The following is a 27938-nucleotide window of genomic DNA, read 5'->3' as shown; positions in this document are numbered from 1 at the left end:
AGGAGAGCTCCGATTCCAGGTTTAGTTTAGTATCCGTCCATACTCCGGGTAGTGAACAGTATACAGGGTATCCGTCCCGTCTTCTAAAATACAGTATTAAGTACACACGCCGGTTTAGTTATACTCTCCACGGTGTAACAGCGCGCAGGAGGATTGGAGAGAAGTGAGATTACAAGTGAATTGTGTAAAACGTGATTTATTTTTAAGGATGACCTTAACTTCAGTCAGAGAAATGTAAGGCAAGGTAATTTAATAAAACCATTTTTAGACGGAATTTTATTTTAATTGAAAATTTTGATATTTATGATTCGCAGATCGACGTCGGCCAGCTTTGATGGTTTACATACATAAATTTGCTTTTATTCATATTTTTTATATGTGATTCTTTTTTACAATTATACGCATTAGTTGCAGGTTTAAAAAAGATTTTCATTTTTTTCTCTCTTCTAATTTTGTCTATGTAAATACTTTAAAAATGTTTTGTTTTAAAATCAATGCATTCCTTCAGCACAGTTGACACACGTTAAATATAAGAAAGTTTTCCCGGGGGCGGGGCAATTATTATCTAAAATATTTTGCCGCAGTCTTTAATCCAAAAACTTTCATTGCTTTAGTAACTAACTAATTCATCAAACACAGATGTTTAATCTAAAGGGACTGTAAGTGTTATTCCCTGCATAGTCTGATTCACAACAGCACCCTTAATATCTATGTCTGATGAAATATAATTTAAATATTTATGTTTATCATTTTACAAGTGATTTTTTTCTAAAGAAAAGGGGCTTGCGCATTTCTACTGCAGGAAAGCAACGTATTAGAATGATCAAAATAAAACACTTTAAAACTTAGGAAAACTACAATTTATCTTCCACAATGTTTATCAGATGAAGGTTTCAAGGGTACCGTTGTGAATTGTATTGATTTTGCATGAGAGTTGCCTAAAATTGAACTTAAAATTCCTCTAAATGTGTTTATTTAAACATTTGATTACCTTATCTCAATTAAAATATATCAATGTGAAGTAAAATCAAAAATAAGAATTAATCAAATAGAACTGAAATTTCATATTTCTCCACAGACCTCTGATTGTTTGTCATTTGCTTTTATATATAAAACTTATGTATAGAGGGTGGTTCATAAGGTTTCAAGCTGGTTTTGGTATTAGTCTCGTAGAATACCTTAGTAAAAAGGTAGGGAGGGTTAAAGAAAGGGGGGAAGGGGTAAGAATCAATATATCTTTTGGTTATATTTGGAAAGGATTGAAAAGCTAAGAATTGAATTCCTGAGAATGTTAACTAACACGATTTAGATCCTGCCTCTCCTATATCACTTGAGATAGCCAGGCAGCCTTAAGCAACTTTAGAAACCACAAACCCCTGTAAACCAACTCTACATTCTTTAACAGGAGAGAAGGGTCTATACGGGCTCAGTCCCCACCCCTCATTGATCATGGAAATCTTTAAAAGCTATGGTTTCAGAGGGACTTTTGGGGCCCAAATGGGCGCCAAGCCCCCCACCCTGAATACACCCCTGACTAAATTCTTTAACCATATTTAACATATTTGCAAAATAACACTTTCAAAATGTCTCGTTATATTTTGAACCCTAAAGCTCCCTAGAGATATTGTTCGTTTTTTTTAACTACAGATTTCAAAGCTGAATTCTTTTAAAGTTTAATTTATAAATAGGCGCACATTTTTTTATCCTAAAAAATGTAAACTTTTCAAAAAGGATCTAATTGTGACAGGTTTGTTTCTAATTTAATTTTTGTATATCTTTTCTGTCAGGGTCGGCAGAGGTGCTATATAGTACACAACAAGTAATTTCTCTATATATACAATATGCCAACTTTTGACCCTTTAAAAACATATAGGCAAAAAAAAAGAACCAACAACGAATACTACTATATTACCCAAAGTTATAATGCAAGGAAAGTTAATTGCTTTTGCTAATACTCTGAGTACATATTGAAACCAGTTCTCCTTGGGCGGAATTTGTAAACAAGAATAGATGCATCAGTGTTCGTTTTATATTTGTAAAATTTTGATAATTCACATAAAAGTTTCCTATGGTACCAGAATATTTTATTGATTTTATGTGAACAATGGATCGCATGTCAGGCTGTGACATCCGTCTTGTGTTTACATTATTGCCCAGAGACCGTACACTGCAGTACAAAAAACAAGACGGATAAAAGCATTAAATTTGGAAAATTTTGATAATTCATATAAAAGTTTATGACCAGAATATTTTAATGATTTTATGTGAAAGATGGATCCCATGTCAGGCTGTGACATCCATCTTGTGTTTACATTATACCCAGAGACCGTTCACTGCAGTACAAAAAAAATGCGTACACTTCCATGAAATAACTTTCCTTGCATAATAACCTTGACTATACACCCTTTTAGACAGCTTATGAATGCATGTAATTAGTATTGAAAATTCGAAAAAATAATTTTCAGAAGAGAAAAGGGCGCAGTCACCTAAAATGAACTGTATATATAGATAGCTGTTGGTTTAGGTTACAATTTCTGTCAAACTGATAAGAATCTGGAAAATGCCGTTCACATCTTTTTTATTCTTTCAAACCAACATTCAGCACCACTCCCATTTTCGCAGTTGTAGATAATTTTGATCAAAAATAAACGTTGATTCTTGAATTCTAAATTATATTCTCAAAACTCAGAGAACTTTTACAAAGATGGATATTTCAGAAAAACTAATCTTTTTTTCAAGATAACTCTTAATATCAGTTTCATTGCTGTCGTGATTGAACACATATTTTCCAAAAAAAACTGTATTTACGCATAGGATAGAATAGAAAACGGTAATACGACTATGATTACACAAAATAACTTTTTATTATTTAAGCTTATGCATTTACATTTTACCCACTTAAAAGGCCTGGAAAAAAATAGATGATTTTACAAAAATATGTCGCTTTTGATATTTGTCAAACAATTACCGACATTTTTTTTTTAAATAAGAAGTCTAATATTAAGTAAAATGCCATGAATATTCAATGTTTTAAACCAGCAGATATTTATCAATTATTTTAATATATTTTCACTTGTTACTAAAGTTGTCAATAATTGTTTAATCAAGCTTAAAAAGGCCATATCCATCCCATATGCAGATTTACAAATGTGAGTTTTTTCTCTTATATACATTTTTTATCAGCGAAAGCGTTTTTAAAAAAATCTTTAAATCTAAAGATTGTTGAATTATAGATTGCCTTCAAATTGTAAATACCGAACACATCTATTAGACCAGGGTGCCCCCCTCCCCCTCTCATCCCCCCCCCTCAGTCCGTTGATATGTCTCTTCTGCATAATCACTGCAATCCTAGATTTCCATCATGAGAGTAAATATTGATGATGACTTAACAACTTTTTAAACCTTTAAAGTTTCAAAGGTTTAAAATTGTTTAACTACAGTGAGAACCAGAATTAAAGCTATGGAATATTAAGACAACATTATAGCAATAATTAAGTGTAATTGATGTTGATACAACGCAAAGAGTTTTACTAATGAGAGATGGATCTGTTCTTGTATCAGGTGTATTGGACTATCTAACATTTTAGTCTAAAAGTCGACATTCTATTCAGAGTTTTCAGGTTCTCACGGAACCAATATTTTCTGCAGTTTCAGCTTTAAATCTCTATTTCCTTTGCTTGTTTATCCTTATATCTCAGTATATGTATAGATATGTGCATACATACAGTGATAATCAGAAAACTCTGGAATATTACTTCGACTGTTAGACTAAAGTTATGACTTTTTATAGTCCAAAGAACATAAGGCATAGCAATTGTGCAGTGTAAATAGACCCATTTTACTTAACAAATGATTAAATAACTTAATTGTAAAACTATTAGTTTTATAACAACATTGCTTTAATGTCCTCATCCTATTCCATACTTTTCTGGTTATCACTGTAGTCCACTATATATATATATATATATATATGTTGCATATATTATATACATGTCGCATATGTCGCATATATACCTTCAATAATTTGCCGACTTCAACAAATCCTTGGAAGGAATTCTATTTCTTGGAAGAACTGCAGTTTCAACTCCTAAACTTCTCTAAATGCAACCCCTTCCTTTCCGAGAATATGGGAGGAAACATAGAAACCTTAACACCTAAAGTCTGGCCTTTTTTACAGGGTTACCCACAAAGGATGAGATTGTAAAGACGACCCAGTAATCTAAAATATGATGATTTGAAGCTTGATATTTGGTTTCTGTATTCATGATTGAGTATTTTGAGGGTTTACTTAATGATCAAGCACATAAATAAACCAGTTTTGCCTTCCAAGGAACCCTGACTGCAAAAAAAACGGACATAACCAATTCCGTACAGTCGTCTCTGAAATATCATCCTTTATGGGTAACCCTTTAGGCTAGAGGAATAGGCTCTTATAATACACAATGATTACATTATACCTTTTAAATAAAATCTGATATTTTAAACTTTGTACCCTGTCCCTGATATCTCCACGGCCAAAAATACCCCGGTGGGGGGGTGGCATTTATCTCCTGTTTGTAATTGTAATACATGTCATTTTATACATTTTTGGAAAACCCTTGCTAAAAATAGAAAATTTGCAAGTCCAATATTTATTGTAAAATCCAGTTATGTAGCAAAAATGTGTAAATAAAGAAAATTGTACAAAATATGATACTTTAAATTCCATTTTGAAAAGCCCAAAAAGTTGCATATTCATTTCACTTCACTGCAAATACATGTTATTGTCCTATATAGCACCCTCCCCCCCATTTCCTCTAACTACCGCCCAATTTGTCTTGTGCCGTGGTGATAATTATAATTCCTGTAGGACCTAACTTTAATCCAGAGAGAAATTTTCTCCCCGTAAAATGGTCATTTCCTAATTTTCAAACTTTGGGCCTACATGTTGAAATACCACATGTTATTTTACACATACTAAGTATACATCCAAAAGTTGCATCACCGTTATATAATTAACATTCCTTGAAGATATATTTATCTTCAAAAGTCGAAACTCCTCCGCAATTTTGCATTGAGCTTTAGTTTACCTAACTAGCTACATATTTTGCGTGTCTGTTTGTTTGTTTGTATCCAATAAACGTTCTTACATAGATTCAGCCTGCTTATAACATTTTAAGACAGAGTCGACTTTGAAGTGTCGTAACACCTTAGGCTTTGATTTTACCGCTCTAACTTTTTTGTAGCCTTTTAGCACATTAAAGCATTTTTTGTTAGCTTTAGTTTTTAAGAAGTATAATAGGCAAAATTCTTACGATTTTTCCTTGAGAGCTTTGTACATTTAAACTGAGCCAATCGGGCCCACGTTCTGTGTGGTAACTCAGTCGAACGATTTTGCCCGTAACAAATGTGGAAAGTATTTTTTTGATTTTGCCGATTTGAATAGAAAAATCCATTAGTATTTGGGAAAACTGCATTGGAGTACATTTTGAATACACCTGAAAAGATTGATTTACTGCACAGGTGTAAGTTTTACAAAGTATCACTGTGAACCCAAACAAATCGATTTATATGATTAAAATGGAATTATTCAGAGAAACGATTGAAACAAATTTTGAAATATTAATGGTTTGCACTATCAAGTTGCTAAGATATAGGAATTAGACAATTTAAGTTTAAGACAGAGACTCAAGTGATTCTGTACGCAAAGATGAATGCCGTCCATGATCATTGATTCAAGTATTAATTCTATATCAAAGTTTATAGATTTTAAAATTGAATATTTCAATAGTGCTTACTCTATAAAAGTGACGTGCGCATTTCTACTGAAGAAAAACATAAAGGAATTATTAGATTAAAATGCTTTTACAACAACAATATTTTACATATTATTGATCAGAAAAAGGTTTTAAGGGAATTGTAAATCTGGCATTGTAATGAGGGCCATTTGAAGTTACTCTCACAGTCCCTTTAAACAGGCTCTCCCTTTCATTCATCTCTGCCTGGAGTCTAATATGCGTGAATATGAGCGTTGTCTAAGAGAAACTTTGAGTTTGAACCTGAACCTAAATCCTAATCTATAGATCTCAGTTTCTTGTAACCTCAGGTTCAAACTTGGTTCAAACCTTTATTTACTCAAATCTATACACTGTATAGTATACAGGCTATACAGGGAATACACTGTACAACACAGTCAAAATAAATTAAATTGCACTTAAGATTGAAATGTTTTATGATTTAAAAGCATAACTCCTCTTATCGAATAGCTATTGAAAAGACTAAATAAATAGCAGATAAAGGAATAGAATCTTTACCACAAAATCTGATTTTCTAATCCCTATATATTTACAACACAATGTTGTAGACCATTGACATAGACCTTAGACATTTCAAATTATGAATTCTGTTTATCAAATAATATAAGTTTAAAATATCACAGCTGTTTACACAATCAGATATAGGGACTAGCAAAGGAATTGAGTCTTTACCACAAGCTCAAATTTTCTAATCTCTATATATTTGAAACCTTATGGTGTAAACCTTACATATTTCAAACTTAGATAATTCGCTCTGACAGGATTCATAGTTTGAAATATCTAAGGTCTATGTCAATGGGTTGCAAAGATATAAGGATTAGAAAATCCGAGTTTGTAGCAAAGACTCAATTCCTTTGAGTTTGTGGCAAAGACTCAATTCCTTTGAGTTTGTGGCAAAGACTCAATTCCTTTGAGTTTGTGGCAAAGACTCAATTCCTTGGAGTTTGTGGCAAAGACTCAATTCCTTGGAGTTTTTGGCAAAGACTCAATTCCTTGAAGTTTGTGGCAAAGACTCAATTCCTTGGAGTTTGTGGCAAAGACTCAATTCCTTGGAGTTTTTGGCAAAGACTCAATTCCTTTGAGTTTGTGGCAAAGACTCAATTTCTTTGTGTTTGTGGGAAAGAATTGGTTTTCTTAACTGAAGGAGCCACCACTATACTGTGATTTAAAGGTCTCAAGCTCTCAAGCAAAAATGGTTGAGAGTTTTGCCAATTACTTCCTAAAACCCAAAGTTAACAACAAATGCTATATATAGCGCTAAATGTACATTTAAAGGGCTGCAGAAAAGCATAAGTGAGTTAGATCGGTAAATTCAAAGCCCAAGGCGTTGAGACACTTTAAAGTTGACCCTGTCTAAGAAATTGACAAGACTTTTTATGAGTAGAGCTGAATCTATGTGGTACGTACGTACGTACATACGAATTATATTTACTCAATTTTACAGACTGTACAATATACAGTTAGGGCTGTTAATCGTTTTAAAAACGTTTGAAAAAACTATTGTTTTTCGTTTCATTTTTTTCTTCTTAAAACGATGGTTTTTGGAAAGTGAGAGGGAAGGGAAGAGGGGGCGGGGGGTAACTAGTGCATGAGATATTGGACCGAATGGCATTTGAATTTGTAAAATTTTAAGGCCATATGCTTTAACAATTGCCAGTAGATATTCAACATAATTTTGGCCTTGATTTCCATGATTATTCATGCATTAAAGCAAACGTTGAACGAAGGGTAAAATTGAATTAAAACATGCGCCGGACAAACATTCTGTACCTGACAAAATAGCCTGACATAAAGTATTTTCCAGATTTCAAAAGATATCACGGCAAACTAATGTAAATTCCACATCTCATATGTTTTCAATCATAACTCCACATCCACATCCACATAATTCCACATCCACATAATTCCACATCTTATAACTCCTTATATTATTGAATAGCTATTAAAAAATGTTTTGAATTTCTAATATGGAATACTGGATTAAAATTCTTTTCTCATTAAAGTAAACGTCTTAAATCAAAACTAGAGGAGCGACGAGGTCACAAAGTCGTACCAGTAATGTCCCTTCACGCACCTCTGCCCCTTTAGTAAAAGTAAATTGAACCTATATGAAGCTTAAAGTCTGACCGCGTCAACCTTGTTGCACCGGCTAGTCCTGTCCACAGAGCTAGGTACAGTACAAACTGGGGCTGGAAAGGTTGACCAGGCTCGGAAATTCAAATGTACTACGGCTGCCCGTGCCTTGATGTTTGTTTATTCAATTACCTTTGGAGGCGTAACAATGATAAACACTGATTCTTATCCAAATATTTATGTAGACTCACCCTATTATTTATCTAAACCAATGTACACGGAAAACTGCACATTTCTGAAAACCAACTTACAGCGATCCAATGGTTGCAAGCTCTCAACCAGAAGCTCTGTAATGTAGAGGTCTAGGGCTACAAAAAAGTTAAAGAGCACTAGTGAGGTAAATTAAAAGTCAAGGCGAAACGTCGCTTGAAAGTCGCCCTGGTCCCTAAAATTGATGCACTTTCCATAGCAGTCTAGATCTATGTGAACTTGATCAGCAAACTTTGACTGATCTATGGCTTCGGCTTCTGATCCTGTATGTCTGTATAGACCTGTAAAAAATGGAATGATGAATGAAGATTGTAAAGATGGTACTTATTGTATAAAAGTAAATTGCTAGGATTTAAATCTTATTTGTTTTAAATTAAAACTTTTCTTATTGAACAGCTTTTGAGAAAACAAAACCGTTTTGAATGTTATATATGGATAAGTTTTACCTCTTCAAATCAATATAGTTTCAGTAGAAGTAAATATTTCCATTTACTTTTTTAGCGCCGATTCAAGGATTCATAACTCTAATTGGATAATGAGATAGATAGAAAGATAGATGTTACCGCTATGCAATTTCTATTGNTCATATCTAGTGCAATTGGAGAAGCAAAGAGGTTTCGAATGCATTTTATACATACAATACATTTGACCTTTTAGTTTGCAGTAATTTGACAGCCAATTAACTCATAATATTAAAGAATTTATAATTAGCTGAATTTGAGCTTTTTCCTATTAGTCTATAAAATTTGACCTAGGCGGTAGGACATCTTAGAATATATTTTATTTAGTATTTTAATAACTCAAACATGGTATTTGTCTCTAACCGTATATATAGATGAGGGTGTACGTATTGTTTTAGCTCTGTTCAGCTATATATTTATATATATAATAGTGGGACAGTCATTTCACACTTAAATGATCCTGATTTTGGCAACATTGTGAAGAGTTACTGAGATATATCTAATAAATATGTATCTATACTTGTTTTTATACCTTCCTCTATTCATTAATCAATTAATTAAATTCATCTTTCCATCTCAGTACAGTGATAAACAGAAAACTGTGGAATAGGAAGACGACGCTTATACCTAAGTTATTACTTTAAATCGTCCTATGAGCATTTTACACAACCATTGTGCAGCGTAACCAGACCAATTTCTCTTAATTAGCTATTTAATAAGCTACTAGTAAAACTATTTGCTTGTAACACCAATATCTAAAAAACATAAGTTTTCATATTCCAGAGTTTCTGGTTATCAATGTAGTAAATGAATTTCAAGGCATAAATTAAATATTAGACTCCATCATCGATGAGAATCTATTATAAATCTATTTTTCAATGCACTGAGCGCAAGTCTCTTTTGTAGATAACCACTGATTAAAATAATTAAAATTTAAAAAAACAATGATATATCATTCATCCTTGATCAGACAAAATGAAGTCTCTTGTTAACATTATTTAAATTTATTTGATTTTCTCCTTGTCCAGCTTGTTTTGAATTGATATCAAATTACAAAGCTGAATCACTTGAACTAATATAGATAAAAACTTCCTACATCTTAAAAAATCTGAAACTAAATTCTTAAAATCAATAATTATTTTTCAAATATTTAATGCACTTTTTTTATGTTCAGGTAGACAGCTGTGTTTGTTTGACGGACTGCAGTTTTCACTGCGGAAATGAGTTTTGCAGTTGGAAATATCGATCCTGTTCTAGAGTACAGTACTTTTCTGAAAATACAATGAATTTGAAAAGTGAAAATATGATAAGGCGTGAAGATTAGAAACATGAGTGACATCAACGCGGTTTTATCGTCAGCACGATGGGCCGAGGATTCCTATTATCTCAAGGAGTTTGTTCACAAGTTCAAACTTCCACAATTGGCAAAGGTAAATTATTAATGGTTCATTTCAACTTTTAAGCAGCTAAAGCAAGCTGGACAGTATTCATACAGATTATATAAGATAAATAGGGATAGTACCGAATGAATTAAACCCCCACTAGACTGTGTTATTTTTCTCAGTTTTACCTACATTCGGTTAATTAAATACGAGGAAGAGAAAAAGTCCCGGAGCTCTACCCCAACGACAATTCAGAAGGTCTAACCTAACCTCAATAATGTGAAATATGTGATAAACGTAATGTTTAAGTTCCCCTCCAGGCAGAGATGACAATGCCTGATTCACAAAGATACCCTTAACAGCTTTGTCGAATCAAGTTTGACTTTATGTCAGTTTTTATAATTCTAAAATTTAATTCTTTTCAATTGTGGTTTCTTTACAAAAAGGATTGGCGCAGAAAACCATATTTAAATTGTCATAATTAAATGTTTTTAATCTTAGAAAAAACAACAAATAACAACCACACTATTGCTTAGATAAAATGTTATCGTATTGTTTTATTGTAAATGGCGAAATTGAAGAAAAAGAGAATAAAATAAAGTTAAAAACTGAAGTGTTAAACCCCGATTTAATGTTTAGACTGGGATTGGCAAAATAGAATTTTATGATAATTTGACTTGTTATTTGGCCAGGTTTCGTGTCTGTAACAAAAAAGCTTTCATCCAAATCCTCTTTTTTGTATAATGTTGTTTGGTTTGAAGTAGGAAACTATCGAACCCACTTTACTTATAAATACAGGGTGAACCCACTTTACTTATAAAAACAGGGTGAACCACGAAACATTACACTTTAAAGAGGATTTAAAGGTCGTCTTTTACCTTTGAATTAAATGTATGTTTGAATTTGCCTGTTTGTTAGAAGTAAAATTCTTGAATTAATAATCACCAACTTAGTCTACGCATTTACTAGATGTGGCCTCACTTTTGTATCGGGAGCTTGCACAGGATGGGGCAGTAGTCCTCTTACACCCCCTGGGTATCCCAGGGGGGCCCTGCGCCACCATGGGATTTATTGCCAAAGGTTAAAATCAGGTGCGGTGGGTTAAAAAAGATCTTGCCCTCATCTTTAAAGTGTTGTTTTCCTCAATAAAAAGGTTGACAAATTTCTTAGCGCTGCGCGCCACTTATTTTCAAGTTTTACCTTAGTATTTCCCTTTTATCTAAATTATCCTCCTCCTCCCTACTTGATAAACTATTATAGCTTTGTGCATTATGCATTATTTGGCATGTCTTCCCGCAACCCCCGTGAAGATCTAGGGGAGATTACAACAGGAGAGGATTAAGGGAGAATAAAGATGACTGAGGACTAATGATAGTCTTTAGGAGACTACTCAGGATTTCAGAGAGTAATACAGAACTATTCAAAGGGATTTGTTATAGTCCTTGAATCGGGACTACAGTGAACTACAAAGGGTGAGTATGTCTCAGGACTTTACAGAGTTATACTTTATAATATACTAGCTGAAGGGCCCGGCGTTGCCCGTGGAAAAAACTAGCCTATAACACCCCCCAGCCACCCATGAGTGTCCACAACAAATTTCAGCCCAATCAGTCCAGCCGTTTGGCCGGCTATAGACAACATATATATACGAATGTCTTGTTTTATTATATATAGTCCTTGAATTTGGGACTACAATGGGCTACATAGGAGACATGTCGTAGACTTAATATAGAATAACAGCATTTTTAAGGCCAGGGGGGGGGGGGCAAAAAAAATGGCAGACCATTTTTGTAAATGCGAGAACAATGCTAATTTTGTGATTATTGTTTATAGGACAAAAAAGTGAAAGTAGATTGATGGATGGATGCCGCAAATTATTTCAAAGATTAACGACGACCATCAAATCGTCTCTTAACTGGTATGTTTTGTGTATACCTTCACTGGTATAATTTGAATCGACGTGTGTCCCAAAGGAATTCAGTCTTTGTCACAAACTCTGATTTTCTAATCCCTATATTTTTGCAACAAATTGTTATAAACCTTAGCTATCTTAAATTGTGATCCTGTAATATCAAATAGAATTTATAAGTTTCAAATGTAAAAATTCTAAACCATTAGGTTGAACAAATATAAGTGTTAGAAAATTTGAGTTTGTCGTAAAACTAAGATTACTTTCAAATTATATTGACAACTTTAATTGTGTAATCAAATAATTTGTTTCCCATACTTGTGTGAGTAAATTTAAACGTAAAGGTGCTTATTGGTCACAAAGTCGTGCCAGTAATTTGTAGAGCGTTTTGTAATCAATACTTAGAAGTTTTAGACTCAGTGTGTAATAAATTTAATTCTAATATCCATTAGTAGAGCGTTTTGTAATTAATAGAAGTCTTAGACTCAGTAGTGTGTATAATAAATCTAATTCTAGTATCCTTTAGTAGAGCGTTTTGTAATCAATAGAAGTTTTAGACTCAGTAGTGTGTAATAAATCCAATTCTAATATCCTTTAGTAGAGCATTTTGTAATCAATAGAAGTTTTATCGTTTTGTAATCAACACTTAAAAGTTTTAGACTCAGTGTGTAATAAATCGAATTCAAATATCCTTTATTAGAGCGTTTTGTAATCAATAGAAGTTTTAGACTCAGTAATCTAATTCTAGTATCCTTTATTAGAGCGTTTTGTAATCAATACTTAAAAGTTTTAGACTCAGTGTGTAATAAATCCAATTCTAATATCCTTTATTAGCGCGATTTGTAATTAATAGAAGTTTTAGACTCAGTAGTGTGTAATAAATCCAATTCTAGTATCCTTTATTAGAGCGTTTTGTAATCAATACTTAAAAGTTTTAGACTCAGTGTGTAATAAATCCAATTCTAATATCCCTTAATTAGTGCGTTTTGTAATTAATAGAAGTTTTAGACTCAGTAGTGTGTAAAAAATCCAATTCTAGTATCCTTTAATAGAGCGTTTTGTAATCAACACATAAAAGGTTTAGACTCAGTGTGTAATAAATCGAATTCTAATATCCCTTATTAGAACGTTTTGTAATCAATAGAATTTTTAGACTCAGTGTGTAATAAATCCAATTCTAATATCCTTTAGTAGAGCGTTTTGTAATCAATAGAAGTTTTAGACTCAGTAGTGTGTAATAAATCCAATTCTAATATCCTTTAGTAGAGCGTTTTGTAATCAATAGAAGTTTTAGACTCAGTAGTGTGTAATAAATCTAATTCTAATATCCTTTTGTCCGTAGTGTGCATTGTACAATTACAACAACAATACACAGGATAGGGAAAAGATCAACAATATAGACCTGAACATATTTAGGCATTTTTTTTTCTTTTTTTATAGACCTGAACATGTTCAGACTTTCTTTTTATATAGATCTGACATGTTCAGGCTTTCTTTTTAAATAGATCTGACATGTTCAGGCTTTTTTTAAAATAGATCTGACATGTTTAGGCTTTTTTTAAATAGACCTGGACATGTTCAGGCTTTCTTTTTATATAGATCTGACATGTTCAGGCTTTTTTGTCATGTAGAGCTGGACATGTTCAGACTTTCTTTTTATACAGACCTGGACATGTTCAGGCTTTCTTTTTAAATAAACCTGGACATGTTTATGCTTTCTTTTTTTATAGACCTGGACACATTCAGGCTTTCTTTTTAAATAAACCTGGACATGTTCATGCTTTCTTTTTATTTAGACCTGGACATGTTCAGACTTTCTTTTTTAAGCCGTACGTNTCAGGCTTTCTTTTTATATAGATCTGACATGTTCAGGCTTTCTTTTTAAATAGATCTGACATGTTCAGGCTTTCTTTTTAAATAGATCTGACATGTTTAGGCTTTTTTTTTAAATAGACCTGGACATGTTCAGGCTTTTTTTTCATGTAGAGCTGGACACGTTCAGACTTTCTTTTTATATAGACCTGGACATGTTCAGGCTTTCTTTTTAAATAAACCTGGACATGTTTATGCTTTCTTTTTATATAGACATGGACATGTTCAGACTTTCTTTTTTAAGCCATACGTTAACGATTAGATAAAAAACTAAGAGTTGCCAACTTTTTAATTAACCATTTATTACCTAAAAGTAAAAACTGACCGATCTGTTAACAATATTTTCTGTATTTCTTAAAGTTCCTTTCGATAACGATCTTAAATTGTTAAATTTTTTTAGCGATTATTTTATATAAGAATTATTGTTAGTTTATTTTCTGAAAAATTAACGACTTTTGCCGTTCGTTAACAGAATCTTCCGTTATTTTTCGAAAACGTGTCGCTCTTCAATGGAAGGTTGCCCAGGTCTACTTAAAAATACTCTGGTTTGACGAGGTTTCGAATCTAACAATAGAATTGACACACTGACAATGGATTTGACAGACTTACAATGGAGCAAAGAATGGATTGAAAATGTTGGAGGGATGGATTCGTGCAGCCGTTTCTAGGTCAGCCAGGGCTAGAAAGGGTGGGTAGGATTGTACACTTCACGATTGCATCTTTTTCGTTCCATCTGAAATCTGATTTTTAATCAATGTTTAATTAGTCTTTAGGCTTTGTTTGTAACAATATTCTGGATACGCAACAATTCACACACACACATTCATATATATGTATATATATATATATAATGAAAATGTTTATATTTTTTGGTTAACTAAAAATTCTTTGTGCTTTTATATATATACACTTACTTGTTTGGAAAAATATTATTTCAGTTTTTAACTTTACTTTTCACTAAACAAAGAATTGTAAGAAACAAAGTAGTCAAAGTTTGTTGGTAGAAATAGCTATAAAGATACAATTTATTTCTGTCTAGCTTTCTATCTATTTATTATAACCTGAATTCTGTGGGTTTCAATATGCCTTCAAATATAAATGTAGGTCATGCATGCTTTGCCCGCCACATACCAAAAAATAACATGATTGAAAAGAATGTTTAATTTTCACCCCCCGACCATTCCACTGGTAATATTCTACCAAAATTATCTAATTATTGTTGGGAATTGGAAAATTGGACATATACGAGGTCCCAAAGTTGAGCTAGTATGTATTAAATCTAATATTTAGTAGTTTATCAAGCTTTAAGATTATGCATTTTGCATTCTTCGTTATCAAAGATGATTAATGCATTAAATACATACCTAAAAAGCTATTAAAACTTAATGTTGTATATACATGTTTAAGTTTTACTGACTGAAAGCTTTTTTCATTTAATTACTTGTTCATCTTGATTTACATAAAGCGAAATAAGATATCATAATTCCCATAATTCTCGTCCCATCTAATCAATAAGGTGAAAGATATTCTCGTTTTGCGATATTGAGTTTTATTCTGAAAATTTACTCTACCGTATTTAAAGCAGAAATGCGCAAGTCATCTTGAGAAAAACCATAATTAAAAATTCATCAGACATAGATAAGGGTACCGTTATAAACATACATGCCACTCTAGGATTAAAAAGTAACTTCAGATTTAGTCGTGCAGTCCCTTTAATTATTTAAAATGGCGTCAACATCAAAAACTTTATTCTGAAATTAACCCCAGAGAAAATGCCTGTAGAGTGTAAACCCCTCTATAATGTGCTTTTCACTCATGCAACCGTGCGCACACAGGCACTCCAGGCAGGTTTATACGCGCTTAAATCACTGTCCCTGTCTTTGTACTCAGTGTTCAGTGTTCTAATTTTAAATAGAACTTTTAATTTCTCTCTTTGTCTCAGAACTGTGTCTGTCACCATGCTTAAATATTCCTTATTCATTTAAAACTTAAGTAACGTTACGACCCCCTATACCCCCCCATCCCCCCTCCCTCCCCCTGGGAGGTGAGGAGAAAATAGAAATGACTGAATACAATTAAATTAATTTAAAGATTAAGAAAAGATCTAGACTAAGCATTAATATCAACCGTACAAGAGTACGTTCCCATTGCTCTGATGTTATAAAATGCAACTACATACTAAAATACATACCTTGTATTGCATCATCACATGATTGTATAAAGTTAAAAGTATGCTACGCAATTACACCTCTACACTTACTTTGTAAAATAAAGACCCGTGTGAATGTTGCAAACATTTTAAGAGCTATTGTTGACAATGAAGTCAATTATCATCTTAATTATTTCGATACATGAATTTTTAAAATGTAATTAAAAAATCAAGTTATCTTCCACATTTTTGATCAAAATAACGTTTCACGGGTACCATAGTAAATCGGGCATTGCTTTCTTTGCAGTTATAATTACCGTCACACCCTCAACAAAGCTATAGATACTGCAGAAAATCTGCAGTACACTGATCTCGAAGATATAGTATGGTTTAGTGGGGAGTCAAGTTTACAATAGTTTTTTTTTCTTTCCATAAAACTGATAAATATAAATATTTTAGGTTGTGAAAGGACAGTATTTAAGCCTAGGCGTGTCTACCCTATCCAGCCCCTCCCTACAGTCTACAGTTCTCCTCTGCCACGCCCCTCCACGTTCCGCCCTAGTGGCTCAATCAGTCAAATTCAAGGAAAATTTAAAAACTTATAAACTTCCCTCCTTAATACATATTGGTCAGTATATATATCAATACAGTGTTTGTTACTGATATGGTGAAACCGCCCTGTGCCGGAATCTAAAATATATGCATCCTTTTTATATATTAACATTTTAGTAAATAATTTTAAGTGTTGATTATATGTTGATCACGGTATAACAATTATTGTTTAGAACATATTTCTTGAATTGTTTCCTGGAATATTATTTTCTCAAAAAAAGAATTAATCAATATGTTTAAGTTGTGCTTTAATACACATATATAGCCAAAGACAGCTCTCGACATGAAAACATCGATGAGAGTTTTTCCAATTACTTCTTTAAAATTAACGCTAAAAAGTGCTTCATATTTCTAACCTGTGCAAGTAAAGGGCTACGAAAAGGTTAGTGAAATGAAGTTAAAATCCAAGGCGTTACAACACTTCAAAGGTTAACCAGTCATGACATTTAATGCACCTTTTCATAGCAGTTTTTTTTGTGCTATGTCTTAATGTAAAGTTCTTTTAAATGATCTAAGTTGTTCAGTTTCAAGTTTTGGATTGTAAAGGATGGAAAAAGAGTAGTTGGTGTGGGACCTAAGCTTGCCATTCCACAAACTTATGAGGGATTTTTCGAGATTCTTAGGTAAACATTTATCTTTTATAATCAACAATAATTATTTTAAAGCAAATAAATAAAACGTTAAATATGATGAAAATTAGATAATGATAAAAATAATAATATGATGATGATGATGAAAATAATACTAGTGAGGATGGTCGAAGTGTAAGATGTATCGAGGGGGTGGCTGAGCTCGCCAGAAGGTTCCCAGAAAGTGTGCTAGTCAGGGATAGTATGAAGGCATTTGTATCAAGAAACGACGACATTGAGACAATTCACGACAAGTCAAGAATTATTCAAGCTGGAGAAGTTCTAATTTTAGTCGGAGAAGTTCTTGGAGTCAAGGGGAAAAATCAAACCAGATACCTCAGGTTAGATGTGTCCACTGTCCACTCTCCAACAAACCCCAATTTTTTTCTTTGGTCAGAATACTTCAAATTACAGCATCAACTACCTCAGTTAATATTTACAGGGATACCCACAAATAGTAAGACTGTAAAGACGACATTTTTCGTATTTGCTGAAAACTTTATATTAAAGTTTCTTGATGCAATTCGTTGTTAATAGGTTTACGTTAAATACGTGAAATTAATAAATAAATTTCTGTTTAGATGTATAGACAGTGAAGGGGAAAATATTTACCTGGGTTTAGAAATGAAAGGACGATTTAGTGCTCTAGCCAAGGAAGAAAATATCTCCGGAGTTCACAACATTAAAAACCTGATGAAAAAAAGACTTCCGCTGATGGTGCGCATAGCACACGGCGCAGTGCCGGTCGGTCTCAGATCGCCACAGGTGATTAATTTAGTTTATTTTAAAGGGACTGTAAGCGTAATTTCAAGTGACCCTCTATGCAAAGATAGCAGTGCCCTTTAAAGCTTTATCTGATCATGCAAGCATGATGTTTAACATTTTTAAATGTGATTTCTTTACAAACGTAAATTGCGCATTTCTGCTGCATTTACTATATGAATTATCTGAATTATCAGAAGTTTACGCTTTTAAACAAAAAACGGCTCTATTGATTAGATACAGTTTCAATGTTATTTTCCACAAAAATAAAAATCTTTTTTTTTAATCCTTACTTTTAGGAGGATTAGATTAAACAAAAAACTTTATTTATTTCTTCAATTATTGAAATGGTTTACAATATTTTAGATGTTCCTTCCTGAGTTGCGGATTTTGGGAAAGGTAGAAGATGGGGGCATCATGGCCTTGCCCTTGAGTAAAGACAGTAACATAGTCTATCTTCCTTTACCTTCAATCATCAAGCTTCAACCAGTTTTAAACAGTCAATATATTTCAGGGATCAAATCTTTGCCAAGTTTAAAAATCCTTTCTTTATATTCTTATACTTTATATTGCTATAGGCTTCTTCTCTTTGTACAGTATAAAACAAAAACAAAAAAGTTCACTGATTCAATAACATTTTTTTGGCGCATTTTCAAAATTTAACAAAAATCAAACAATTCTGGACACACATTTTTGTAATTTTGAGCATCCATAAACTGTCCCTTGGGTCATGAGAGGTCCCACACAAAAGTTGGGCCCGATCGGTTCAGCCGTTTCGACGATAATTGGATACAAACGGACAGACTAACAGACAGACAAGCAAAGTTTATATTTAGTAGTTAATTTAGGATTGGGAGGGTCAGGGGAATAACAATTTGTATGTGTGTTTGTCTGAAGGATAAAAACTTATAAACCCTTGGACCGATTTGCTTTTAAAATTTGATTAAGAAAGTGACAGATTTTTGTATCAACTACACGCAATTTTACTTACTTTCAAGATTATCTTTTTTATAATTATCTCTATTACCAAAACCAAAATCGAAACGTCATATTTAAAAAATTTCAGGTTCGTCATAGTGAGTAACCCTGTATATAGATAAAGCAGAGATAAAGACATGAATATGTATAATAGAGGTCAAGAATACAGATTCGCTGCATCAAGATATGGAGAAAATATATAATTTATTTCAAACAAACCATTCATCTAACTATTTGTAGCTAAGGGCAAAATTGACTGGCTGGCTCAATAGGCATAGAAGGGGGGGGGGTCGTGGGTCATGAAAATAGGCAAATTGGGTTTAGAAAAAATATGTGCAACAGATTTTTGATCCAGGCATGTCGGAGGTCAAACGATTGGAGGATAAAGTGAGGACACAGGTAAACTAAATATTTTTTTTTTTATTAAATTGAGTGTTTGCCAAAACTCAAATCTTCCAATTCAAATATCTGTATCATTCTGATAGTGTAAACCTTAGATATTTTAAATCGATTTTTTGATCTAACAGAATTTACAATTTGAAATATCTAAGGTCTACAACATTGGGTTTCACAGATATAGGGATTTCATGTTTCTTTTTTCATCGTCTTAACCCGTGATGGTCTAAATTTAAAATTTAAACTTTTAAAATTTTTTAAAAAGGTTTTTTCTTTGCTAGTTGGAGGCTCAATGGGACAGCATTGTAGTGTATGATATACCATTACCAAAAGATATTCAGAAAACCCCTGGAAGAAAATCTTCTTTACCTCATAATCTTATACCATCTTCTATATTACATAGATATTTAGACCTATCAAGAGGGGGGGGGGTTTCAGTTGGGTTTCTTCTGAATAATTTAAAAACGGGTTACATTAGAACACTAAAACTTCTTTACTTTTTCATTACAATAGTTTTGAACAAATTTTGTTAATTTTCTTTTATGCATAGCGTATGGTGGAGGACGGTCAAATGGCGGGTCGGTGTTTAAAAAAAATTAGAAATGGTTAATAACTTTTTTATTAATTTCAGCGAACGAAACGTTTCGAAAAAAATACCAAAATTTTCAATCGCATTTTATAACTTTTATTTTATTTATAATTTTTAGCGTAATTTCGCAAAAATAAAAGAAGCGAAAACAAAGTGAAATTTCGCGAAAATGCGAAGATTTCGCAAAAATGCGAAAATTTCGCGAAAATGCTAAAATATTTTCGCAAAATGCGAAAATTTTGTGAAACAATTAATAACTCAAAAGAACTTGTGGAATTCTCTGCTCTGATAGCTTAATAATTGAAGTTTAATTATGTCATATAAATAATTTCTCTTCCTTTACTTTAATAAATGTTTGATGAAGAAAATTTGTTTTCAGCTATCTTTTTAAGTTTCTGCCTATCCGTCGATACAATACATACGTTTAATTTTCGCATTATTTTTCGTAAAATTTTCTTATTTTTTTCACGAAAATTTGAGCATTTATTGCGTGCGAAAGAAATGCAAAAAATGAAGCAAATGGTCACGAAAAAAAAATTTCGCGAAAAATGCAAAATTTTCGCAAAACAATTTTTCCTTTTCGCTGGAAACCCTAGCTACAGGACTAAAACTTACATATTAAAAAGTCATTGAAAATGGATAAAATAACATTTGTCATATGTTAATATTTGTCAAAAGTAAAAAAAAACTATTTTGAAAAGGGCAAACTCATAGGGGGGGGGGGTTAACCCGTGGTTATGTAAAATTTTAATTTCCCTAAAAATGCGCAAATATTATCACGAAAATTTCGCAGAACGGGTGGTTATTTTATTTTATTGGGGACGTCCAAGTAATTGTAAAAATTTATTTATTTAAACCATTTAACAAAGAGATTTGAAAGAACCATTTTTGTCTTGATGAATAATTGTTTAATTTGCATATTCCTAGTTATACATATATCATTATACAATATATACATACTGACATTAGCATTCAGCAAAATAGATTAGACAATTCATTTTGAAAAATCTAAACAAAATGTGTGGCTTAATATTTGAACCGTTAAGTATACTATCCATTGGATTTTTCGATGATAAAAAATTGTTTGATGTAAGATTAAAAAAACAATCTTTCTCAATATTTTCAATGGATCTTTACTATCCCAACTCTTCTGAACTCAGTGCTAATGACTATTATTTTTATTTAGTTTGACAAATCATGCTTATCTTAGTGATTTGCTCTACACATAATATCAAAAACTAGATGCTTTGTGACTTAAGAAAAAAAGATAAACATATAGAAATCAATTTTTTTGTCTTCTTTAACATTTGAGGACGGGAAGTGTAGCCCCCCCCCCCCTCCTCCTTTGTCCGGATGTGCAATGGATGTATCCGGAAGCATCGACCAGGCTTGAAAGAATTAAGGATTTATTATGAAGCTCACGCGTTGGTTGTGGGAATCCATCGACATTTGGACATATGGCTTCAGATATTTTTATATTTTTGTTAATAAAACATAATCTTCGAAGAATACATTTTTAATATTTATTTATTAAAGTACATACAGTGCAAGTATGAATACAACATGTATTTAAAGATGAAATAAAAACTAAAAAAAATTATTGTGAATCGGGCATTGGCATCTTTGCACAGAGGGTCATCTAAAATTACACTAACACTCCAGCTTTGAAGTTTAAATATTTAGCTTTTATAATTCTATTTTTTTTCTAGGATATCAAACGTAGCAGTGTTTATGGCATTATGACAAGTAGATCAGATAGTGGTCGGCCAGATGATTATGATGAAATCGATCAAATTTACGATTATGTTCGCGGATTTGCACCTCTCCCCAAATCTGCGAAAGGATGGCATTTTATCGGCGAGGCAGTGGAGGACCGAAAGGAAAGATCTGACGAGCGAAAGGAAAGAAAAATATCAAATTCAGATTTTTTACAGGTACACTGAGAACCAGAAAACTCAGGAATGGAATTACGACTTTTAGACTCAAGTTATGACTTTAAATGAAGTCCAATAAACATAAGACACTGCAATTGTGAAGTGTAAACCCACCTAATTAACTTTATTTAATAAGTAACTTAAGTCTGTTTGCTTTTTAACGCCATCAACACTTCAGTATTGCTATAAAGTCGTCTTCATATTCCACAGTACTCTGGTTCTCACCGTATATCTCGAAAAAATAAAGAGACATTTTCTCACATAGAGATATTAACTTTTTGCCATGTAGAACACTGTTCCTGTTAGAGATACAGAGAGTACTCCCCCTGAACCCCCTCCTATTGAAACTATCCCATCCAGAAGATTATCCGCAGCCCTAGACCTAACTCCGACCCCCCCAACCCCTAATAGCACCACATGGAGTTCACCAGTCACTAGTCCAAACGCACTCTTAAATGGTGCGGTCAACGCTCCAATCATCATGAACCTAGAACGCCCCCAATCTACAGATCCACGGTTATTCATCAAATCGGCGGAAAGTAAAAAAAGAGTTCGGCCGAAAACCGCCGATATTTCGAATTTAAAGGAGGACAAGACTAAATCTGTTTATCCCCCAGCTAGATATATTAAATCTGCGAACAAGCAGAGCAGCGGGAAACATAAATTCTTCAAGGTTCGGAGCAAAGATCCCCCGCCTCCGATGGGAACCTCTGTTCAGGCTAAAGAGGTTAAATCCAACCTCCAACCCTCGTTTTTCAACCTCCGGTACAAGAGCCTAAATAATCTTTCCCAACAGGTATTTGAATTGCTAATGATATATCAGTAAGCTCCAGTTCGTTTTCGTTGTGTAGTACAAATGGAGTACCGTCTGCAAAGCATGAATAATCATATGGTAGGGCGGGCCGCGTCAGTTGTATCTCCCTTCTATTTCATACTCCTTGTGTATACCCCAAAGTTTTGTGTTGCACCATTGTCTTATAATTAAAAACTTGACATATGGGTGTACCCCATAAACCATAGTTACTTACTTAGTTACTACTTGTTTTACGCGGGCGATAAAAAATATTTAAATGATACAGTAAATAAGCAATACATCGAAAGAATTCATCAAATTTGTTCTTTTTTAGTGAGTGGGGAGGGGGTTTATCACTAAAAAAATAGATTTCACTGATCATGGGGGAAGTGGCTCAGCCCCCCCCCCCTTAGTGCGCCTCTGATACTAATTTGTTCAATGAATGAATGAATTAATAAATAATTACTGCACACACTGGATGACAAACACAAACATATGGTCATCTAATGATTATAGTGTGAGACATGAACAAATAGAAGCCTTAAGGCATGCAATTAAATATGTCATTCTTTTTCAGAACATACAAACCTAGTCTGACCATACACTGACAAAAAATGTAAATAAAAATTCGTATTTTAAAGGGACTGTAAGCGTAATTTCAAGTGATCCTCAATTCAAAGATGACAATGCTCCGTTCCTAACGGTAAACCCATTATCCTTGATGTTTTCCTCGAGTGGACTTTCGCAATTCTCCTTTGAAGAAAACCCAACATTGAAACCAAGCTTTTAAGGATACCGTTGTGAATCGGTATTGCCATCTTTGCATGGAGGATCATTTGATATAACTCTTTATCTTTAACTTTAACTTTTAACGCTTTATTTAGATTTATTTCAATAGCATTTCACAACATTTATGTTGATTATTCTGAAAGTCTTTTTATTCAAAAAAAAAAATTCTGAATCGTGGATTAAAAATAAATTATCCAGGAATACGATACTTTGGACTCCTCCAACTCTGGAGGAAAAACTTCATTTGACTCTGCAGGATCTAGAAACATCCCGGAGAAAAGGAGCAGGAAACTTACCCGTCCCAGGTAATGTTATTAATATCCTTTATTTTTCTTCAATTTTAATCAAATTTCTTAGATTTCAGAACTGCACAATGTTAAATGTTAAAACGACATTGTTTTTTGTTTATTATGCCAAATTTAACCATAAAATACCTAAAAGACTTTAATACTAAAAGTTTTTACTTCAAATTACACAATATTAACATTCATGTCAATTAACGTATTAATGTAATCTAACTGATAATAATCTTAGGTCACTGACAAATCTAGTTTGGGACTTTAGAGTACAACATACTATGCTTAGGGAGGCATTATTTTTAAATTTACAAAATAGAAAATAAAGTTACCAAAAATCGAGGTGATATTGATGTTTATTTTTAAACTTATTGGCTCAAAATCATGTTTTAAACTTTGACCATCAAGTTCTACATAATTCAGAATTTAAAATATCCAAGTTAACAAGAAATAAAAGAGTAAATCAGTGTCTTTTCATAAAATAGTTAACTTCAGGTTCAGATAGTTGTCATTCATAAAAAAACCTCATAAATAAAAAAAATGCTCAAATTTTAGTAGAAGCAATAGTAAACCAAGTTTACTGGTTCCTGATAAGGGTCGGCAGGAAAGTAAAGGTTGGCAAGATGGAAAAGTTCGAAGAGGTAGAGAGCCCTCTCCTGGAGCGATTAGAAGAATTGGAGGGAGCAGTATGACATCAACACTATATTTGTAGAACAAGAGCTTATATGTACTTACTAGGTAAAGTTTTCGTTAAAGGGACTGTAAACATAATTTAAAGTAAACACGGCAATCAAAACAATCGATTCACAATGGTACCCTTAAATAATAAAGTATTTATAGATATGTATGTTTTTAATTTTGAGAACAGATTAATTCCAATTGTGGTTTCTCTACACAAGTGACCTGCGCATTCAAACTGCGGGAAAACACGAAGGATCGATCAGAATTAAAGGATACCATTGTGAATCAGTGACCCCTCTTTGGATGAGGGGTCACTTAAAATTCATTAAATCATTTTTATGTCGATCTGATAAATGCCTGAAAAATCAATGTCAAAGAAAATCAAAGCTGAATGATTGACTGCACTGCATGGCCAAGTAAGCTGAAGAGAATTATAAAAATAAAGTTTTGCTTGTTCATCTGTTCAATCCCCCCCCCCTTATATTTTATATGATCATGTGTGTGTGCGCATTATGAAATAAAATACAAAGTGAAATTAAATACAAACCACTGCATACCAAGCTGTGCTCACTTTCACGCTAAATTCAAACAGTATTTTGCCAATTACTTCTTTTCAACTTAAGTTAAAAAACAAATGCGTTGTTTTTTTATAAAGTGTGTATGTTTAGGGCTACAAAAAAGTATTAGCCTTGTGACTTGCGTTATTCAAGTTCGAGGCTGTCTACTTTGATAATTCATTTTCAGAGATGTTTTTATTTCCCCGAAGCGTTAATATAAAGATCCCTTTTGTATTCTCCTTGCGGTAATCATCATGGGAAACCATCTCCATTTCCGTGGTTATTTAAGGTCTGTTGGTTTTGAAGGATGGAAGAGTTTAATGTGTAAAATTGCAAGGTTAAAACTTTTGAAGGGTTTATACACGTTAAACTAATGTAGAATGCACGTTTTAAATCATAACTCCTCACTACTCAAATATTAGGTCTTTTCGATAAGAAAAATAAATGCAAGAGGAAAAAATTGGCTTGGATTCTAGGCTATTTAGCCCTATGCACATGAAGAAATATTTAAAAAAGCACATTTAAGTTTCTCCCATGGTCAGATTTAGATAGATAGAGTTTTCAAAACATCTAAAAATTATCTTATAATCTTGATAAACAGAGTTGGTAATTCGTTCGGTAAATACTCCTGTTGGTTTTGTTTTTACTATTTTCTACAAAATCAACCCATAATTGTTAATATTATGGCCTTTTCAGTCTAAAAATAGGAAAAAATAATTCTTATCTTTGCCACTCATTAAAAAACACATAAAGATAGATGATGATTAAAATGGTGAATTTGTTTATCATGGCTTTAAGATAAATTACAAACGTTTTAAAAGTTCTAGCTAAAGCTGACCGTGGGAGATGCTGAAATCTTACATTTACATTTGCTCAGAAAGTAAAAGATAAATAACAGAGGCAAAAAATTACTGAGGAGTTTTTCTAAATGTACAGGATAAAATCAAATTTTTTTTTATAATAGACGTAATAAAAAAACGAATAAGCGCTTTCTTGTTAGAAATATCTTCTTAATCTAAAAATTTAGATATATGGCAATTACATTTTGTGCAAAACCTTGAAAACATTAGTTTCGGTAATTTATTTATATTTTTCTGAATAACATAGAATCTTTGTTAAATCTAGAGGTCAAACTTAACAAAGCGTAACAAATCTTATACCATCTTCTATATTACATAGATATTTAACCCTATCACGATGGGGGTTTCCATCCCCCCCGTGGTTTCTTCTGAATAACTTAAAAATGGCTTACACTGGAACATTAGAATTCTTCACTTTTTCAACCAAAAAGTTGTAAACAAATTTTGCTAATTTTTTTGTGCATAGGGTAGGGTGGAGGACGGTCAAATGCGAAAATATTTTCGGGAAATGCGAAAATTTTGTAAAAACCATGACAAAAATTAATTGCTCAGAAGAACTTGTGGAATTCTCGACCCTGATAACTCAATATTTGAAGTTTTATTATAAATATAAATAATTTCTCTTCCTTTACTTTAATAAATGTTTGATGAAGAGAATTTGATTTTATTAGCTATCTTATTAAGTTTCTTGCCTGCCCATCGACACAATACATATGTTCCCTTTTCGCATTATTTTTTCGTGAAATTTTCTCATCATTTTTTTCGCGAAGACTTCGCATTATTTTTATTGTGAAATTTTCGCAATATTTTTTCGCGAAGTTTTCGCATTATTTTTTTCCGAAATTTTAGCTTTTTTCACGAAAATTTCGCATTTTTTGCAAGCGAACACAATGCGAAAATGAAGCGAAATGGTCGCGAAAAAAATGCGAAATTTTCGCAAAACGATTTTTAATTTTCGCGGGAAACCCTAAGCTACAGGAATAAGACTTAAATATTTAAAAAGCCACCATATTAGACAAAAAAAAAGCCCAATCCGGAAAGGGTTAAATCATATAGTTAAAGAGATTGTAGATGATATTTCAAAAGGATAAGGCATTTTGACAAGCGGTACCAATATCAATATTAAGTTTGACTTTTAATTTATTAATTACGAGTTGGGTGCTAGATTGTAGGACTCCCTAACCGCATGATTTTATTTTATTTTATTTAATATTAGGAAAGATTGTACAAAAGATTTAATTTGTTTTAGTTTGTGTATTTTCAATGTTAAATCATTGTACATTATATAATTAGGTGTTGACAGTTTAACATAATGATTTGATTTATATCAAAATAATTTGTCATGTCTGGTGATGAAACTAAACAACGCGTAAAGCGTGGCACTGAGCTTTAGTTCTCGGTCGTCTTTGTTTTCTGGTCGAAACAAGCACTAATACCACATTTTACACAATGCACCTAGTATATATTAACGTAACTTCCTAGTTCTAGACCACTGATTTAGGATAAACTTTAATAAAATAATACCGTTCTTTCTTGGATCAAGGACGGGACATATGATTAAGACTGACAAGTTATATAAATTATCAAGACGGGACTTTAAAGTGTTGCATCGCATAGGGCTTTGATTTTGACCGCACCAACTTTTTTTGTAGCCCTCGACTTCTCTCTGCTGTTCGTGGGACTATGGAATGAGAAATACATTGGTTAAATAGAAAGTAGTATACTCTGTTTGCTCGTTTGTTTAATTATTAGTCCGATCACAACTCAGAAACCCTTTAACCGATTTGCCTCAAATTTTGATTTTGAAATTCTTAGTTGGGATTAAAAGTGTTGAGTGGCCTGGGCGACTCTTGTAAAGCAAACTTTGCTTTTTAGTCCAAGTGGGGCCGGTTCCCAAGCTCTAATCAAATCAATTCTTTTTATATTATTATATACAATGTACAAATATATTATATTATTATATGCAATGTACAAATAATTTATATTATTATATACAATGTACAAATATATTATATTTTTTAGATGAGATGCAGGAGACGAGGGAACAGAGATTTGAAATATGTTATATATTTCTCCTGCTCNCAAGGTTTAGTTTAGTCCAAGTGGGAGCTTGGGGTTCCCAAGGTTTAGTTTAGTCCAAGTGGGAGCTTG

General features: G+C 32.6%; 1 protein-coding gene across 1 annotated transcript; it reads left to right on the top strand.

Moving 5' to 3' along the window:
• Nucleotides 1-18: 18 nt before the first annotated feature.
• Nucleotides 19-27868, top strand: LOC111704125 (uncharacterized). Its single transcript, XM_023476261.1, has 15 exons — nt 19-244; nt 9774-10029; nt 16371-16496; nt 17070-17146; nt 17272-17493; nt 17734-17917; nt 18281-18428; nt 19248-19291; nt 19570-19719; nt 21587-21811; nt 22101-22607; nt 23592-23698; nt 23928-23978; nt 24245-24427; nt 27810-27868. The coding sequence occupies exons 2-14, from the start codon at nt 9928-9930 to the stop codon at nt 24399-24401; spliced, it is 2100 nt and encodes a 699-aa protein (XP_023332029.1). The 5' UTR covers nt 19-244; nt 9774-9927; the 3' UTR covers nt 24402-24427; nt 27810-27868.
• Nucleotides 27869-27938: the final 70 nt, after the last annotated feature.

The sequence above is a fragment of the Eurytemora carolleeae genome, unplaced genomic scaffold (assembly GCF_000591075.1).
Source record: "Eurytemora carolleeae unplaced genomic scaffold, Eaff_2.0 scaffold308, whole genome shotgun sequence".
NCBI classification, from domain to species: Eukaryota; Metazoa; Arthropoda; class Copepoda; order Calanoida; family Temoridae; genus Eurytemora; species Eurytemora carolleeae.
Note: the sequence above shows the minus strand (reverse complement) of the source record. Positions and strands in the feature narration are given on the sequence as shown.

What these genes read in the sequence shown, in the direction of transcription:
- LOC111704125 (XM_023476261.1), top strand. Translation starts at nt 9,928, where the DNA reads ATGAGTGACATCAACGCGGTTTTATCGTCAGCACGATGGGCCGAGGAT. An exon ending in TCGGTCTCAGATCGCCACAG is followed by an intron (nt 17,918 to 18,280) that starts GTGATTAATTTA and finishes ACAATATTTTAG; the next exon opens with ATGTTCCTTCCTGAGTTGCG. An exon ending in ACCTATCAAGAGGGGGGGGG is followed by an intron (nt 19,720 to 21,586) that starts GTTTCAGTTGGG and finishes TTTTTTTTCTAG; the next exon opens with GATATCAAACGTAGCAGTGT.